Source organism: Xenopus tropicalis, chromosome 5 (genome assembly GCF_000004195.4).
Source record: "Xenopus tropicalis strain Nigerian chromosome 5, UCB_Xtro_10.0, whole genome shotgun sequence".
In the NCBI taxonomy this organism is placed as follows: Eukaryota; Metazoa; Chordata; class Amphibia; order Anura; family Pipidae; genus Xenopus; species Xenopus tropicalis.
In genome coordinates, this window is record NC_030681.2 from 79,931,618 (window position 1) to 79,951,908 (window position 20,291).

Here is a 20,291-nt window from a genome sequence, read left to right on the forward strand (position 1 = left end):
AGGACTTAAAAATACTTTTGGATGTATAGTCTGTATACGGACTAATGAAGTGCAGGTCAGCCAGGGCCATTGGGATGGGTTGACCAGTTGCCCCAGAAGGGTCATGAAGGTGAGTGTTGGACCAACCCAGCCTCTCCCTGACTTCGCTGCGCTCTTCCAGGCCCACTACCTATGGCGCAGCGGGACTTGTCAGATTATACTATAGATTTATTGGATATCCACATTCTCACCTGACTAGTGATGCGTGGATCATTCAGGACCTACAGGTTGTGAGGGTTCAGGTAAACCTATTGTCACTTGAAGCGGCTTGCAGGCAGATGGTAGACCATATTTTCCTGCCAGCCCCTCCTTGACTTTTCTGCACTCTTCCTGGCCCCATACCAATCTTGCAAGCAAGCTGTGGTTTTACTTATATACTTGCACTTTCACTGCCCCATCCAGTGACATCAGAGATGGGGGAGGATGGTCATAGGTATATAAATTGGCGCGGCAGAGGGCATAAGTGTTGGTGAAGTTTGAAAAAAATTCAACCTGTGCATCACTAGAACTGGTCAGAACCGCAATCCATACATCAGATGCAAGGACATTCACAGTATTTAGAACAAAAAAAATGATTGATGTAAATATTTATCAGCCCAGGCTCTCATTAGTACTACAAAGCTCTTGAAGAGATGGTTTAATTCCTCACATGGCCCATTTTAGAGTACTTTCTCTGTGTGTTCATATTTAGCACTGTTTTAATGTTAAGTTTTTACCATGCAGAATTTTTACATAAAGAACAAAGACGCCACAGATGCATTCTCTAGAGGGAATTCTGCTCTTTATCACAGCTATGTTCATCCTTCCCTCTGAGATAAAAAGGACAGGAGTCTTAGGGCAATATTTTATTTGCATCAGCTTCAATTGCAAGCACTGTAGCCTCAAAAACATGCCTTGTATGGTAATGCTGTCTGTTATCTTAAATATTGTAGAGTTCAGATAACATTTAAATCTAACATAAGGTGAAATAATGTAATATAAAAAGCAGGTCTATTGGCCCTATATAGATAAAATAATAATCAGGTTTCTTTGTGCTTTATGGCACTGCAGTCCAGGAGAACAGCTTTTGGCAGAGTAGGATACAAATAGAAAATGATCTTATTGTAAAGGGATTTTGTGAGAAAGAATAAATATATTATTGTTCCAAATGCATTTCCATATTTTTAAATCTGACCTTTTTTGGGGGCAACAAAAACATGAACACAGTTATTTTGAAGCTGTGGGGGCCTAGAGGAATATGGGCTTTTGACACAGAACTCAAAATTAGAATGCTGGGAAACTTTTGACCATAATAGATGGTGGTCTCCAGAGCCAAGCAAAGCTAGGGAGTAATAAGGCACTAAGTATGGGTTATTCAGGGTGGATTCTGACTAGAGCAGTATGAAGGTGGCATACACAGGCAGATTTCAACTGCCGATATGGGTCCTTCAGACTGATTTGGCAGCTTATCTGCCTGTTTATGGGCACCCCCAGTGGGCCTACCCAATCGACATCTGGTAAAAACATTGGGCATATCTAGGTCAGGCAGGTCTGATTTTTCCATTGTATTGGGGACCACTTTGACTCGTTGATGTGGTCCTTGGTCCAATGGTGCTTATGCCTGCTGTTTTAATTCGATCCCTTGGCCCTAGGGCCAAACGATCAAATTAGCCCAATATTGGCCACTTTACCTCGCCAAACAAGAGGATCACAAAGTGTATGGCCACCTTTATATAACAAGTGAACCGATAAGATGCTAGTTTCTGCAGCAAACAGTGTCAGGAAATAAATGCTTAAATGTCTGATCTAGCAGAGCACAGTTAAACCCCATATTTATGAGTGGACACAACCCCTTTTTTAAGGTACTTTGGTCTTTTTTGTTTTATATTATGTATTGTAAACATCTGTTGAAAAAGGAAGAAGATTGAAAAAAAGATTGTCAGTACTAAAACTCTTCTTTTTTTTTTTTTGAGGTTTTATTATTACTGAGAACAGATCTTTTTCTTGCCCCAAAATTTTACTCACGAAGCACAATTTTCCTAGAGTGTGTCCAGAGGCCAAGAAGCAGAGCAAAGTGTAACTAACATAATGCCTTTATCTGATTTTTGTGCACATTTTCTCACCATGAGAAATAAACTCTATTATCTACTGGATTTTAATGCAGGATTCGGCTGGAGAAGCTCTATTAACTGATGCGTTTTCCCATGACAGTATTCCTTTAAATAAAATATAAGGTCCTTTAACAGCATGGTATCTTCATAAAATTCTAGTCACCCAACTGGGCAAATATTGTGGTTCTTGTTGTGATGATGACACCCACTCGCTCCGCTGCTTAGACAGAAAGATAAATTGCTTTTCATACTGGAAACCAAACAACCTTCAGGGCTGAATCCTTAGTTCATGTTCCATTAAACCACCTCACCCTATATAAAATAAGCCCTCCTAGTTCTATGAATTAGGAATGTCTTTCTAAAATTGGGACCATTGTGGGATATAAGAAGTTATTTAATGCTACAACTGGTGTGTAAGTGTCTGTGTATACATATGTGGCTGTGTGTATGAATGCCAGACTAGCAAAACATCAGGAAGGTGTTTGCATACTATAAAATTGATTAAAGACAAGTCATAAACTTGCACATAAACATTAACTGATGTTTTTTGAAGATCGGAATGCTTGTGCTCCAGCAGGGTTGCTAGCACCAGGAGCTCCTTCCTAGTGTGCAAGGCATAGCTCTGACAAATAGGGGTGATTCTTGATAAAATGCATTTGTTTTCCTAAACCAGCTCTTTTAGCCTGCACCATTGGTGGGGGGAAATAATTTTTTCATGATAGGTCCTTAATGATCCATAAACATGGTGTGGGTGCCAAGAACTAACTGCCAGTATTTGTTAGTGCCTTGTTCTTGTCTCGGGGAGATTACTAATGGTCAGGATGACTAACTGCTGTACAATGTCTACCTCCATAATAGGGAATAACACTTCTATTAACCGTGTGTTTAGGATTCTTAACATTCTCAGTCCAACGACTTCCCCATGCCAGGTCATGTTAAAAGTAAAATCATGGCTTTTACGTTAAATTTGCAGTTCAGACAGTGCCCAGTGCAAAAGGGGTACAAACCCCCCCACAAATATTATTGTAGTTTATTGGCAGCAATGTAGGACAGCGATATGGAAATATTATTTCAGTGGAGAATTGTGTGGAATAAGCAAGATTCCCTCTAAATTCAGACCAGGCTGTTGACAGTGAGTTCTATAAAGTATTTATACCTGTTCTTACAGAAGTCCTAAGGGATAGCTTACAGATGAGGACGTATTTCCTTTGCATGCAAGCAGGTGAGAATATCAGACATCAAGTCATTTTAATTAACTATACTTGCTTGTTAGTGATATCCATATCCTGCACTTATATAAATATTGCATTAGTTTTGCCATGTAGATTGGAAGACATCAAGTGAACAAAGACACTGCTGAAGCCATCACGTGTACCTAGTAAACACCTTTTTATTTTTTTTTAATTCATGTCATAGAGTATGTGTGACTTTTTGCAAATATTAAACAGTTGTAGATTCCTGTGGGGTTTCACAATAAAATAAAAGTGTGCAGTAACTCTATTTGAAATGGCTATCTATTAAATAACAAATGATTAATTCACTTGCAAAAGTAATCAGTTTACGTGAATTACATATTATGTCTAAAAGTCAATTTGCAAAGCCAAAGAAGCAGTCAATCATTTAATGAACCAAAGATAGCCTGTTCCAAGGGCGCATCCCGGTACTGTGCAGTAAAGAAGGCAGCACTCATTATCCCAGTTGCAGGGGGAAAAAAGACAGAAAGAAATCCAATATACTAGGGTAAAATCTGTATCTAAATCCAGTTGTCTTGTTTTGGAATCCTGTGGTGCTCCAACTAAAAGCCTCTTTGAAGCAGCAAGTCAGTATTGTGTTAGTTGATATTGTGAAGTGATAATTTGTTTGTCATTTAAAGAGATTCACGCTGACAACGAGTTTAATTGAAAACTATCAAGTCTGATGTGCTGGTTGTCAACATTTGTTAATCAAGAATGCACAAGTTCAGACAAATTTAATGGAAAGGTTAAGAATAAAATGGCTGATAAAAGCTCTGTAAAGCAATGGTTTAATATGCAGAGTGGTGGTTTCTTTATTACTCAGTATTAATATTTGTCACATCTACATTTCCAAGATCTTCCATGCACCAGAACTTGAAAAGCGCAGGCCTTGGAAAATGGTGGTCACTGTCACTGCAATTACTGTTAACACAGGAATGGGATCTATTATCTGGAAACCTGTTATTCAGAAAGCTCAGAATTACAGGAAGGCAACCTCTCCTAGATTTTAATAGAATCATTCAAAATTTTAAATAATTTATTTTTTTTCTCTGTAATAATAAAACAGTACCTTGTACTTGATCCCAAAAAAGATATGATGACTCCTTATTGGAGGCAAAACAATCCTATTTGGGTTTAATGTTAAAATGATTCTTTAGTAGACCCCATGTGCTGAGTATTATGAATAATAGGTCCCATAATGTGCAGGTAAAAAATCCCAGAAATCTAAGAAAGTTTCAGTCAGCAACCCCATTTACCCAGAGCAAGTAGAGGTCTTGAAGTTGCAGTTTCATCAAAGTTCATTCGTTCAAAGTTAAGCAGATTGAGTAAGTTACATATAAAGTTAAGTTGAAACTTATGCAATTTACATAACTTTCACAAAAACTGTCCAGAAACTTATGTAGTTTGCCTAAAACTTACTTAACTTGCATATCAATTAAAAGACAAGCTTAAGGTAAAGCCCACTCCCCCCAATGAACTGACTTAGCACATTAATTTTTATGAACTGCTTATTATAAAGCAACATCAGCTGTTTAACTTGAGGTCTATTTACTAAATTTTATGAGTATCTCCTTCATGAACTAGTCACAGGCCCCACCGCAACATCTTTTTGCTTACCTTACTTTCAAGGAAAGTTACATATAAACTTTCACTCCCAATTAAAAGACTGACACACAAGCACATGAATTATTTTACTGTTTATATACGTTACTACTGACTAGTTATTGGGCCCCAGAGCAAGATCATTGGGGCCTTAAGCTTGCACAGTTTATGTAACTTATGCAAAAACTTACGTAACTTCCATATCAAGCTATGAGAGTAGGGTTTAAACTTAGGGCAAACTCCACTGACACCCAATGAACTGACCATAAGTTAGCACATAAATTAATGGAACTCTTTATATAAACTGCTTATTATGGAGTAAAATCAGCTGTTTATATTGTACACACAAGGGGCGTGGCCAAACTATTGACACTACATGCATGTGTTCGTGGGGCCCCCTATTAATTACTTGTAGGAGGCCTCAAAGTTTTTGATGGCAGTCCTGGATATTGACTTATTTTTATAGATAGAATATTGCTTTATTTAATGTGCATGTTCACTGTAACAAAAAATAATAGATTATTACTAGTTGTAAAACAGATTTATTTCTTTAGGTCCACTACTGTTTAGTTGTTCTTTTTAATATGATTGCCCATTAAGCGGTTCCTTAGAGCCAGTAAGGGCTTTACATTAAATTGCCTTTAAAGAACAGCAAGTAAGGGGGTCTACTGAGATGTTTTTATAACACCTTGCTAATCATATTTGTCTTCTACAGAATTCATCCAATGAAAGAATAATGGATGGCTACTTTCCAGGATCTAAGCCTCTATGTGGAAGAACTCTCATGGTGAATTTCAGCCTAGCAAGTGCTCAAGAAGAGTATGGAGCTTTTAGTTATAGTCATTTCTAAGTCTGAACTGCATAATCAGAAGCATCATGCAGACATACTATGAAGAATTGGCTTTAACCTATACTGCCACACTAAAACTTAATACAAAGCCAAAAGGATGCCGAACACAAATGACAGAAACTGTAAACAGCTGCATACTAGCGTGATGTAGAAGGTATCTTTCTGGCTATAGCCATGGAAGAAAATGTGACTTTCTGGGAGAGACTTGTGATTGGACACCCAGTGTGTAGTGGCTGGAAACTGGAGGCCGAAGGATCCATTTACCATCTGGCCAGTGTTCTCTTTGTATTGGGCTGCATGGGAGGAAGTGGATACTTTGGGCTTCTCTATGTGTACATTTTCTTTGCTATAAGTTTCCTCTGCACCTCTATATGGGCTTGGATGGATGTTTGTGCTGCTGATGTGTTCTCCTGGAACTTTATTCTTCTTGTGATCTGTATTGTGCAGATCATTCACCTTGCCTATCAACTGAGGAGTGTCACATTTGACAAAGAATTCCAAGATGTATACTCTGCTGTTTTCAAACCCCTGGGGATCTCGCTAACTATATTCCGGAAGATCATCTCATACTGTAATGCAGAGGTAGTGACACTGGAACGAGATCATTGTTATGCTGTTCAAGGGAAAACACCCATTGACAAACTCTCTCTGCTTGTATCGGGAAGGTATGCCATTTCTCATTCGCGCTACAATCCTAGATGCATTATTTGTTTGTGTTTATCTTGTCAGTATAGTGTACACAGCCGTATGAGAACAAACAAGCAAAGCAAAAGGAGTGGAAACACTGTAGAGCACATGGGGTCAACATTCTTGTCTCAATGTAAACTCTATTTGTGTTGTCAGCATATGAATACTGGAAATGTACTGTACGGCCACATCTATATTCATTACAGTTCAGTATATCAACTACCAGTTCATCATTTTTATTTAGGTGTCTAGCCCCTGCACATATCCACACAATGAAGTGGGGCCTCTGTCTAGCAGTGATAAATGTGTTCAGCCATTGCAACCAGTGCCGCACAAGCAAATAAGCTACTCCTGGGAACACATGAGTACGACAGCAGCTTTCAACTGCGACTTACAGTACATTTGTAATATGCATAACCGTGTTTGTAAAAGTAACTGACAGTTATCTGCCAAAGCTGCAACTATAATAATCTCTAGTAACTTTATATAATTGTCTGTGCCACATAAAATTTCTCATCCATACAGTTCCTCTCTTCAGACAGCTGGCTGGTGACCTCAGGTTGTTTGCGAGGGTCAAATCTTGGCATCTGTTACTCTGAGATATTCAGACATGCTGAGCAGTTTTAATAGATGTGCATGTAATGTGTGGGCAATGGATTGGCTGATGGTCTGTTTTTGGATGGTCCATGATATATTGATGATTAAAAGTCAGTTTTTAGGACACATCTAAAGCTCAGAATTTTTACACATTGTTCATAAAATGGGCCTGTGCATTAATCAGGATACATATGGTAAACAGCACTGCTCATCTTAGAAGATCATCTCAAATAGCTATTAATTCATTCAGACCTGGTTTATAATCAGATTCCTTTAAAAAAAAAAAATACAATATTTTTGCCTTATTGTTTTTTGAATTAATGACAAATAATATTAACATATCTTATTACAATATTATATATATATATATATATATATATATATATAAATAACTTCCAAGTAAATGCCGGCACTCACGTATAGATAAGTTGCTGTTGCCTGGGTGCAGGTCCAAATAATGTTGAAGGTGCTTGAGATAGGGTCAGCACTCACAAGACTTATATAAACAAATTATTTTTTATTAAAGAGGAGACTAACGTTTCGGCTAGTACTAATTATTTGTACCCATGTGCCCCCCCTTAGGCCTTAAGTTAACTATGCAGTCCCCTGTAGATAATTACAGACTGCATGCCATGCATGATAATTGCTTAGTACCTGTTAACTCCCCAGTGTAGCACATGACAAATGAGTTCTGTACAATTCACAAAGTCTTTTTTTTTATTTTTTTATTCTATAAAATTTCTGTATTTTACATTTTATTGTTTATTTGGTTTTCCTGAGGCAATATATTTCAATTTCTTGTCGAAAATGTCTCATAAATGTGAAGAGTGGGTGATATTAAGTTATACACCAGCATTTTCTGAACACAACTGCATAGGAAATCCTTCATAAAAAGGTGAAGTTTTTATATCCTGTCAGGAATGTGTGTTTGACTTATCATCACTATTAAATCTTGCAGCAAATAGTGGGACTAGTTCTTTGAAGGGGAACCATATATAAAAATTTCTTATATTTGGTGCAGTGCTTAATCACCCAGTCACCCAGTATTTTACTGTATGATTACCCCTTCCAACCCTAAGCTCATGTTAAGGTTTGGAAGGGGTAATCATACAGCAAAATACTGGGTAACAAAGGCAGAGTTACCCAAAAGAGTGATGTTTATTTATTTATGTTAGTTTCCATGCATCTTGAAAACTGCACAGTATGATTACCTAAATATAGCATGAGAGTGCCTCATTCACTTTGTTTCAATTGTCACCCAAGGTTTTTGTAATCCAAATGTATTTTCAAGAGGAGATAATTATTTCTGTAAGATGATTAGTAATTCAATTTGAGTCTTAGACTTAAATTGGATTTCAATGGGGCACACAATCTGAACTTAACGACTAAAGGTGGCCATACACGCACCGATATTATCGTACGAAACCTCGTTTCGTACGATAATCGGTGCGTGTATGGCATGTCAGCGAGCCGACCGATATCGCAGGAAGCTGCTGAAATCGGTCGGCTCGCCGATCGGCCAAGTTAGAAAATTTTGATCGGGCGCCATAGAAGGCGCCTGACCAAAATTCTCCCTTCAGAGCTGAATCGGCAGAAGGAGGTAGAAATCCTATTGTTTCTACCTCCTTACCTGCCGATTCAGCCCTGAATGGTGTGTGGCGGATCTGACGATGTTTCGTGCGACCGACGGTCGTACGAAACATCGTGAGATCGCCACGTGTATGGCCAGCTTTAGTTACTCACTGTCCTCTTCTTGGCACTCTGTTGGACAAGTTGAGCATGTTTATCAACACTGGGCAAATTTGCCCCTTGGGCGGTAACCAACAGAAACAGTGATTTTCTTTTTTTAGCCAGCTATCAGTAGAACATAGAAATCAATAGTTTGGCTAAGGGTATTGCTAAGTTGCAAATTTTGCATTCAACACTGGGCAAACTCCACATGAAAATACGTATCATTAAAGGAGCTGGCAGACTTCTTGTTGATGACTTTTTATGTGATTCATTTAACTGATTTGTTGAACACACTGGGTGATTATAAAAGTTGGAATTTTCAGTGGATTTTCTTAACTAAAGAGTGATGCTTTTTTCTGCTAGCAATATAAGCAATATATGCTTATTTCTGAAATCCTTCTATTGCTATTACTAAGTTATTCTCTAATGTTATGACAGAATGTTCTCTTGCTGTCTGAATCATGTATAAGAATGTTACTATTGGGTATAGAACTCCATCACACTAGGCCATTTCTGTCCGTAGCTTCTCTGTCCGTACCCATCTGTTTCTTTACCCTTAGTTTATTCAGTTATTGAATATGGGTTGTATGTGCTCTCCCAAGCCTTAACCTCTTTTCTTAACTAAATTCTATCACAAATCTGAAATGAAATTCACCTAAGTCACCTTTTCAGCCTGTCTCTAATAATGCGTATATTGCCATTCTCCATCAAACACACCATAATCATTTCAGTCTCTCCCCACTCAGCCTGCTACCAAGAAAGTCATTTCCCTGACACAATTTGTGTAATACAAGCATGGCCCTGTTTCAAGTTCAGTACAGCATTTTCAGTAGACTGACAAGTTGTTAGTAGCATAGACTCATCTCTAACTTAATATAAAGTTTGACAGCCCTTTTTAATAAATTCTTGCATTTCTGCTTTTGTAAACACCCTATTTAGGTTCTTGGTCCAAGACCAAGTAAGTAAACAAATACAGAAATTGAAAAGAATAAAAAAAGTACAGCAGTCAGTGTTGGACTGGGACACCGAGGGACCTGATATCAAGAGCTCACCATTTGCAAACCCTTAACCCTTTTCCTCTTATTGAGAAAAACCCTGGTATTCCCATGTTTGAAAAGTTCTTTGTCAGGAACTCCTTGATCTAAAACCAGAGACCAGAGGTGTACTGGCTGCTACTTCTCCCAGTAGAACCACTGGAGGCAGTGTGATTTGGCACTGCTGGATAATATCCATAACTTTGGTGCTCCATTTGCTCCTTAAGTTACTGCCCTGCCTTTGTTCCCTCATATTCTGACTCCCTGGTTTTGACCTTGTACTGTTATTTGGAATTTGATTGTTTGTTGCCTGCCCTGTCTGCACCTTATACTCGTTTCTGCTGCCGTCTCTGCTTTTTTTATTGTTAAATCTTTTGTTTAAACCTCATTATGTTTGCAACTGGTTACTTGCACATCTGCTCCTGTCGGCTAACTTAATGGGTAAATTCTAAAATTCATTATTTAAATGTAATTGATTAATACAGTTGAAAAAGGCACTGTTCTTTTCTATGTGGTTGTCTTAATTTATTAGTTCATGCTCTCCCCTTTACACTGTGAATATTCTACCTGAGAAACTCCCCGTGCCAACTCTATATAATTAACATCCTCCCTGGATTCTCCTGCTTATCTGTAGCTTTGTCATTTCTTTGAGCCCATCACAGAACTAACTCTTTTCTATATTTCTCACTGCTGGGAATAAATGAAACACATGCAGAACCTGGAAATGGTAGAAAAGAGTTTTTATTCTGTGTTTCAGAGGGGGGCCCACTAATGTCAAAGCCCACCAGTGAAAAGTCCTTGAACCCGGCAGGCCCGTCCAACACTGTATGCTGTCTCTTTTTGTAGCATCATCCAATAAATATTCTTTCCCCCCCCCCCTATGTTTTAATAACACTCTTCAATAATAATTTATTTTATTTTACTTTTACTTAAAAATTCAAACTTTCAGTAACTGTAGCCAAGTTTAGAAGCAAGCCACACATGTTGGTTTGAAAAACTAAAAACACAGCAGTGACATGTGGTTGGACAGCTTTTTGGGATCAGTGGCTCATTGTCCTAGGGGGCAACTACACTATCCTCATAATATCAGCCATTTGCTAGCTGGCATTTTAAAGGGGTTATAAAATCAGAAACAAAAATTGATTTTTCAGGTTCTCCACACAATAATAAAAACCCACATTTATTTGCTTTAAAAATGTTGCACCATTTCAGAAATAAAGGCTAAGGTTTGTCCTGTTTCTCCCTTTGCCCTAAGAGTCCATTACAATGATGAATGATAAATAATGATGAATAATAATGATGATCTGAAAGCCTTCGGCTGTCCTGCTTAGAAGGAATTTTCGTCTCCATGCTTCACTGCCCGAAAGTATTGAAACTGCTGTTGTCTGTTTCACATCAAAGTATCTGTCTGCTGCAAGGCCAAACAAAAGCAGTTTTTCCTACTTTTGGGCAGTGGAGCAGGAGCTGAAAATTCCTTCTAAGCTGCACAACCAGCGGCCGTCAGGTCAGTGGGAGAAACAGGACAAACTTTAGCCTTTATTTCTAAAACAGTTTCAAATTGTTAAAACGAGTAAACGTGAGATATGTTTGTTTGTTTAGAGAACCCAAGAATTAATGCTTTGTTTTTCTATTTTAGAACCTCTTTAGAATCAGTTTTTACTAGTTAAAGGTGAACTAAACCCTAAATAAAGAAGTAGGTTAGAAATGTTATACATTGTATTTTAGGCTCCTGTGCAGCCCAAGGTAAACACGTCCCTTTAGCAGGGAAGATCTGTGCTGTTATAGATGCCCCAGTAGCTCCCCATCTTCTTTTACGCTGATTTACTGTACATGCTCTGTGCTGCTGTCAGTTACTGAGGGACCGACACACAATATACTGTATGTATAGTAGTCAATAGAAATAGCACTGGTTTAATTAAAATGGTATACATTTGTGCATTTTCCATAAAGATCATTCTAAATAAATTGCATACCTTAATGACATTAATCACATTAGAGAGCAATAACAACTACTGGAAACTATGTTGCTTGTGTAAACAAGGCCAAACTCTGTCAGGAAAAAATGGTACCTGAACCGTGTGATTAATTGCTTGTTAGCTGCCTTCTATGTAAACCAGCTAAACTACGAACACAATGCTGATTCTAGTGATGTAAAACAGTGTCCACAAACACTTTGGCAGCTTAGAAAGATTTCCCACCAAAGCTTATCACTGTTCACACACTTGGCTCTTGTCACAGCAGCTTCTGATGCTTTGCATTCCTTTCCATGGAAAGAAAGGATAAACTGAACAGAATATCTTAAACATACTTTACATTAAGGCCAAGAATAGACCGTACCATTCTGTCATTTTACATTCTCAATGTCTGTTTGTGACAGATGTGGATCTGCCTCTGTAAATTAAGTTGATTAAAATGTGAATACCCTGCAGATCTGCATTTAATCGGACCAGCAGCTTTGTGACAGTGAATTTAAAAATAGCTATTTACACGAGACTATAGGCATAACACTGGATTACAGAGGACACTTTGCAGTTTGTTTGGTCTTACATAGGATCCAAAATGTTACCAAAGCAAAGACCAGCAGCTAGTGCTGTCTTTGTTATTCAACATTTGCTGAAAACTACTTACTGTAATAGCAAGGTCACAGACATTAAAAAAAAAACCCTTTTGCACTAGTCACAATGCTGTTATTCCAGGAATATTTAGGACAACTCATACTTATTTACCACTAATTGTACCCCAACTTGTCTGTACAATCTCCAGTTTAGTGCATATGTGGTCACACTCCCAGATTAAAATTCAGCACATATCCACCTATATCCAGCTCATATCCAAGTCCCACTCTTCTTGTGGTCCCTAATTCTGTTGGTTAGGTGTGTGATTTATTCTGGGCACTTAGCATTTGTCTCAAATTTCTGCATGCTAACTTTGTATATCTTGTAAATCTGGCAGGATACGAGTAACAGTAGATGGGGAGTTTCTTCATTACATTTTTCCTCTTCAATTCCTGGATTCTCCAGAATGGGACTCACTTAAACCTTCTGAAGAAGGGATTTTTCAGGTACATACTTTTTCACAATTGTTCCCCACTCCCAATGAATTTACACTACACATTTTGGTGTGCTTGTATTCCTCTTTTTTTATATTATATGCATAAGTATAATTCATTATAACACTAAAAAAATCAGGGCTGTTTCTGATACTTCCGACTCCACGACTCCGACTCCTCTGTTTTTAATATGCTAATGTATTTATACATCCAGGAAGGGGCAGGGGGGAAGGAGCACTTAAAACACAACTGAACTGATAATAAACTGATAGACAATTTTATCTATACTCCTACTTCTAATGATTTCCCTAGAATCCCATAGTCATGTTTAAAGTTTAAGCTAACATTACAGCTGAATTACAGCAGTTTTTCAAATCTTTTAAAGCTTCAGTCTTAAAGGAACAGTAACACCAAAAAATGAAAGAGCTTTAAAGTAATAAAAATATAATGCACTGTTGCCCTGCACTGGTAAAACTGGTGTGTTTGCTACAGTAACACTACTATAATTTATATAATAAGCTGCTGTGTAGCCATGGGGGCAGCCATTCAAGCTGGAAAAAAGAAGAAAAGGCACAGGTTACATAGCAGATAACAGATAAGTTCTGTAGAATACAATAGTGTTTTATCTGTTATCTGCTCTGTGCCTTTTCTCCTTTGAATGGCTGCCTCCATGGCTACATAGCAGCTTATTTATATAAATTATAGTAGACTTTCTGAAGTAAACACACAACTTTTACCAGTGCAGGGCAGCAGCACATTATATTTTAGTTACTTTTATACACTTTCATTTTTTGGTGTTACTGTTCCTTTAAACTATTGACTATCCATTCCCTTCACGTATACAAGTATTTCTAGTCCTGGAATTTTTTTTTACTTAATTAGTTATCAGTGAGAGTTAGGCTAGGTTCACAGTGGGCATTGTGTTCCCTGTAACAGAGGAACACGACGCAGTGGAGCTGCCGCACCTTAACTGTGCGTTATGTCCCATTTAGTGAAGCATACAGTCAATGAAAAGCTTCATGGTCACTCAACGTGTTCGTTTATGCACTGCGTGCATTGGGCTTTATTCTTATAGCAGAGAAGTAATTAATTTCCGACTCCAGGTACCCAAAATTGCCTCTGACTCCGACTCCACAGCCCTGAAAAAAATTCAACCATCCATTAAAAAAATACACCATCTAAAAACTGTTGGGGTCAAGCAGAAGTCAGTGGGGTCTATCCTAGGCAAATTGTAACAATCTTTGCTTAATTGTTTTAAAGGAGAAGGAAAGTCATTTTGGCATTTTACTGCCAATAGATTTGCCACATTAATGCCGCCTAGAACACTATATTTATTCTGCAGAAACCATTACCATACCTGAGTAAACCGTTTTAGAAGCTTGCTTAAGACAGCAGCTGCCATTTTAAGTAGCTTCCTTCCTGCTCCAGCTCTAGTCGTTATAGCTGAGATCACACATTCCTAAGGGAGTGGGGAGGGAGTCCTTAGCATTCTGGTTGGAGGGGGAGCAGGAGAGAACTGCGCAGACTCTGGACCCGGGAATTAAGAATGTTTCTGAGAGAGGAAGTCAGACACTGGAACATCATGTTTACAAAAAAAGATACAAAAAAATCCTGTGTTTCTTTTGATAGAGAACTCAGTCCTTGCACATATTAATTTGTTTGTGCTTTTTTTATATTTGGATCTTTTAATAAATGACGAGACATTTGTGGTTTTAGTGGATATGAGTTTATTTGTAGTTTCAAAAAACTCTAAAACCACTAAAGAATTTTGATAAATGGGCCCCATAGATTGTCATTGGGTATGCATATTTACAGAAATAGATTGCTTTAAATTGTTGTTATAATTATATTGTTGTTTTAAACAGAACAGGTGGATAGGCGGCAATATCTGTAATAACTATTTCTTGTCAGTTGCAATATTCACATATATAAGCGAGTGTTTCCTTAACTGGAGGTAACACACATGGCTCTCTTGGGCCTGCTAGTATCTGCAGGTCCACAGGGCAGAATTTAAAAAATATATTTTCTCCACCTCTTACCCACCTAGTAGCATTAAACACATAGACTAGATTTGACAGTGAAGGAAATATCCAGAACTTTTTAGAGCAAAAAAAGTAAACCTTTTTTTTTTACTATCAGTAAAATTACTCTAAACAGCCTCCAGAATTACCTACCTTTGTCCCAGCATTCTCTCTGACCTGGTTCCTCAGTTAGAAGTTAATCGTTTTTCTTTGCTTCCTTGTGCAGAGTGGAGCCCCGCCCCCACTTCCTGTTCAGGTTTCTTATAAAAAAATAAAAAAATGCACAAACTGTCTCCTGCTGCCTCCAGGCATGCACAGAAGGCTCTCCACTCCCACAACCATGTCGAATTGAAGAGAGAACTGAACAGGAAGTGGGGGCGGGGCTTCACTCTGCACAAGGAAGGAAAGGATTAACTTCTAACTGAGGAACCAGATCAGACAGAATGGTGGGACAAAGGTAGGTAATTCTGGAGGCTGTTTAGAGTAGAGAAAAAAAAAGGTTTATTTATTCTTTAAAATAGAATTGGGATTATTCATGTGACTGTAGAGTTGCCACCTTTTAAATCTTAGAACACTGGCCAGGGCATGATGGGTCAGTCAGATGACATAGGAGAGGCAGAACAATGCAGTAAAGGGGTGGAATAATGGAATCAGTTGGAGGACTGTAGGGCAGCTTCTGGGTGATCGGGATGGAAAAGGTAAGATTAAACAGCAAGTTGAGCAGATTAGGGTGTTGGAAATTTACAGGAAATGTACTTGTCAGTAAATTTGTAATAGTGGCCCCAGCCTTGGCTTATATTTAACCGACTAGGTTGGTTAATTCCAAACTTTCTTTTTAGACTTGCGGTGTTAGGACTCAGAATTAGATTGTGTGACCTTCCCCTTTAGGTTCTGCAGGACAGAGGGTTGATTGTTATGTATTATTGTAACAAACATTTATTAAAGCAGTCGTCAAAGATCATATTTATGCTGAGGGGAGATTTCTTTTAATAATAAAATAAATTTAATCAATTTCTTGTCTATTAAAGCAGTGTTTTGTATCATTTTAATTTTCAGGTAACTCTTACTGCAGAAACAAAGTGCCGATATGTTACTTGGAGGCGGAAGAAACTTTATTTGTTATTTGCAAAGCACCGTTTTCTCGCCAAACTGTTTTCACTGTTGATTAGCAGTGACATTGCTGATAAACTGTACGCTCTGAACGATAAAGTCTTCATAGACAGTGGTTTTCGGTTTGACATTAGGCTACCTAACTATTACCACAGGGCAGTACCAGACCAAGCACCTTCAACAGTTCCCATAATCCGGATTCAGAAATCTCCTTGACGGGACAAGAAAGACTTTCTCCTCTTACGTACAACCCTGGGTGCTGGCCGGTATTCATGCATTTACCTTCATCCTCAGCAGTTCATAGTAACCTCCATATTGGTTGGGAAGTGCCATTTGACTATATTCATCATCAACAGTACTTATTCTTCCAAATGAAATTATTTTTTTATACTGGAATGCTAATAGTACATTTGAAAAGCAGTGCTGCGTAATACATTATGAATGACAAGTTGTTTTTAATGCCAAATTAAAGTACAACTGAGAGGTAATATGCCCAGTTGTTCTTAAAAAAGGGAAAATACTTTTTGCCACATGGTAAAAAATGTATTCATTTCTTCTTACAGTGTACCTACAACCTTTACACTCTGGGAGGGGAGGTTGAACTTCCTGTGTTGTGCATTAAGTTTAAGGAGAATCATGTTCTGATGTACTAGTCTGTCTGTTATGGATGTCTTACCTGGGGCCCTCCGGCTGTTGTAGAAATGGAACTGCCAACTGTGGGAGTTGTAGTTCATCAGCAAATGAATGGCCACAAGTTGGACCCATCTTTTTCATATTCCTACATCCTTGAATCATTGTAATACATTGTATTTCCAGTAAATTCGGAATGAGTTTTGGTAGAGGTCATCTTGCTGTTTCAGTAAGTAAATATATGCAGTTTTGTAGCCAATGTCTTTAGAACAAACATTTATTAGTAGGGACTTGGTGTTGCAAACAACACAAATATGACAATATAAATTGTTACTCAGTGGCAAAAGTATATTTTTTTAAGGGAAACAAAACAATACAAAGTAGTATTTTTTCCATTTATTTTCCTTTAGGAAGAAAGCAAACCCTAACTATTTTGTTTATTGCCATATTACCTTTCTCTGTCTCTGAACTGTAAGTCCAACTACACCCCACTAATATCATTCACTGAATCTGTTGCTTTTGTCTGTAGCCAGTGATTTGACTGAAGCAAGCAATTGAGTAGTACTTCCATGTATATCAATATGAAAAGATGGAGAAAATGAATGTATTTTGCTCACAGTAATCTGTTTCAGTGGACAATTTCATTTTATTACTTTTAACAATGTTGTATTTAAAAAGGCGTAGTTCATTTTATTTCATGGAAACTGATCCTTTTTTTCTACATTTTTATATTTTTCGGATTATGAAGGTCATCTTTTTATGTGTACGTTTTGTCCTGAACAGTTCCTGCAATGTCAGAAGACAAGAATTGGAGATAGCTGTCATACTGATTTTTTCCATAAGAAAGAGCACACAGGTCGTTTTAATCACACAATCTCTAAAGAAAACAATTTGCTTGTGCATTACTTGTCTGAGTGGCACCATGCTGTGCAACCCAGAGTACATTTCCCATTTTACTTCACATAGACCAGGGCATTTTGATTGCCACAATTCTACAGGACTACAGTAACAATGGCTGAAATCCTGGTAATAACCAGAGAGGAAAGAAACCTCAATAACCCAAATGCTTCTTGTACTTTCCTTCTTGGGCTGCTCAGCCTATATAGGTGCCAAAAATGACGTTATTTATTCTAACCAGACATTTGCTCACAAACACAAAGGCATCTTGTTCCTTATGATTGCAGTGCGAACCTTAAACTTAGACAGCAATAGCAGTCACACACTGGTTTTTACACCAAATCCAGGAACGCATCCAGTATTGTTTACCAACTAATAATGAAGATGGGTCTCTTAAATGGGCTGTGGGGGGCACATTTCAGCATCCCTTTGCTTACTGGCCACCTTTGCACCAAATAAGTGATAATACCCATCAAAGGTTGTTTCAATTATAAATAGATATAGTCTGCATATATTTTCTCAGGAACATCTATGTGTTGCGTTAGAGAATCATACCACTCTTTGGACTTTATATCTATCTATAATTCGCAAGAGCAGCAGTCCTTGCTCGTTTCTACTGAAGAAAGCAAGTGCTGTTAAGTACATAGTTAGTGGCCCATTAGACTGTCAGCCAGTATTTCATCACCCATGGCCTTTATTAGTTCTTTTTCTGAAGTATGGTGCTCTGATATGCAGTTCTCTGAAAAACTTAAGACACCTCTAAAAAGTGTATTTTGCTTTACATTTCACAAGATGATTTGGCTCTGCAGCTAAAGAAATGTATATGATCTCTACAAATTCTTCTAAAATTAATAAAATAAAATAAGAATTAATGATATGTTTGTTATGGTCAAGTACAAGATACTGTTTTGTTATGACAGAGAAAAAGAAAATACTAATTATATTAAAATAGAGTTTATGGGAGATGGTGTTCCCCTAATTCGGGTTTTTGGATAACAGATCCCGTACCCATGGAAATAGCTTCCAAACATATACTGTAGCTCAAGTCTTTCTGGTCTTGTAAATCTCTGTGCATGCACTGCATGTTTGAAAATCTTTGAATTCCTAAGATATAAAATGCCAGTTTTTTACTGATTTGTAAGGTATGGCCAACGTCCACATATATATACAAGTCCAAACTAACCTAAAAGTAACAAGAATCTACAGATTGCAATCAGATGCCATTATTAGCACGTACAGTGGCTTGCAAAAGTATTCGGCCCCCTTGAACTTTTCCACATTTTGTCACATTACAGCCACAAACATGAATCAATTTTATTGGAATTCCACGTGGAAGACCAATACAAAGTGGTGTACACGTGAGAAGTGGAACGAAAATCATACATGATTCCAAACATTTTTTACAAATAAATAACTGCAAAGTGGGGTGTGCGTAATTATTCAGCCCCCTGAGTCAATACTTTGTAGAACAGGGGTCTCAAACTCGCGGCCCGTGGGCCATTTGCGGCCCTCAGTACAATATTTTGTGGCCCGCACCAACGCCTTCGCAAAAGCAATGAATGGATCGCAATTTTTATTGCAATTCAAGGGATAATGCAAGCATTCATGGACTTTTTTTTTTGTGAAATCCCTTATGCGGCCCAGCCTCATCCTGACTTTGCCTCCTGCGGCCCCCAGGTAAATTGAGTTTGAGCCCCCTGTTGTAGAACCACCTTTTGCTGCAATTACAGCTGCCAGTCTTTTAGGGTATGTCTCTACCAGCTTTGCACATCTAGAGACTGAAATCCTTGCCCATTCTTCTTTGCAAAACCGCTCCAGCTCAGTCAGATTAGATGGACAGCGTTTGTGAACAGCAGTTTTCAGATCTTGCCACAGATTCTCGATTGGATTTAGATCTGGACTTTGACTGGGCCATTCTAAAACATGGATATGTTTTGTTTTAAACCATTCCATTGTTGCCCTGGCTTTATGTTTGGGGTCGTTGTCCTGCTGGAAGGTGAACCTCCGCCCCAGTCTCAAGTCTTTTGCAGACTCCAAGAGGTTTTCTTCCAAGATTGCCCTGTATTTGGCTCCATCCATCTTCCCATCAACTCTGACCAGCTTCCCTGTCCCTGCTGAAGAGAAGCACCCCCAGAGCATGATGCTGCCACCACCATATTTGACAGTGGGGATGGTGTGTTCAGAGTGATGTGCAGTGTTAGTTTTCCGCCACACATAGCGTTTTGCATTTTGGCCAAAAAGTTCCAATTTGGTCTCATCTGACCAGAGCACCTTCTTCCACATGTTTGCTGTGTCCCCCTCATGGCTTGTGGCAAACTGCAAACGGGACTTCTTATGGTTTTCTGTTAACAATGGCTTTCTTCTTGCCACTCTTCCATAAAGGCCAACTTTGTGCAGTGCACGACTAATAGTTGTCCTATGGACAGATTCCCCCACCTGAGCTGTAGATCTCTGCAGCTCGTCCAGAGTCCCCATGGGCCTCTTGGCTGCATTTCTGATCAGCACTCTCCTTGTTCTGCCTGTGAGTTTAGGTGGACGGCCTTGTCTTGGTAGGTTTACAGTAGTGCCATACTCCTTCCATTTCTGAATGATCGCTTGAACAGTGATCCGTGGGATGTTCAAGGCTTTGGAAATCTTTGGAAATTGCTTTAAATTTCTCAATAACTTTATCCCTGACCTGTCTGGTGTGTTCTTTGGACTTCATGGTGTTGTTGCTCCC

At 38.4% G+C, this 20,291-nt stretch overlaps 1 protein-coding gene across 2 annotated transcripts in view; it reads left to right on the forward strand.

Moving 5' to 3' along the window:
- popdc3 (popeye domain containing 3) overlaps positions 1–18,444 on the forward strand; it is a 33,040-nt gene extending 14,596 nt beyond the window's left edge. Inside the window, exons 2-5 of one of the 2 annotated variants that reach the window (XM_018093881.2) lie at positions 3,298–3,351; positions 5,682–6,481; positions 12,818–12,926; positions 15,992–18,444. In XM_018093881.2, coding sequence (XP_017949370.1) covers positions 5,991–6,481; positions 12,818–12,926; positions 15,992–16,261 — 870 coding nt within the window. In that variant the 5' untranslated portion in view covers positions 3,298–3,351; positions 5,682–5,990 and the 3' untranslated portion in view covers positions 16,262–18,444. 2 annotated transcript variants of the gene reach the window in all.
- Positions 18,445–20,291: the final 1,847 nt, after the last annotated feature.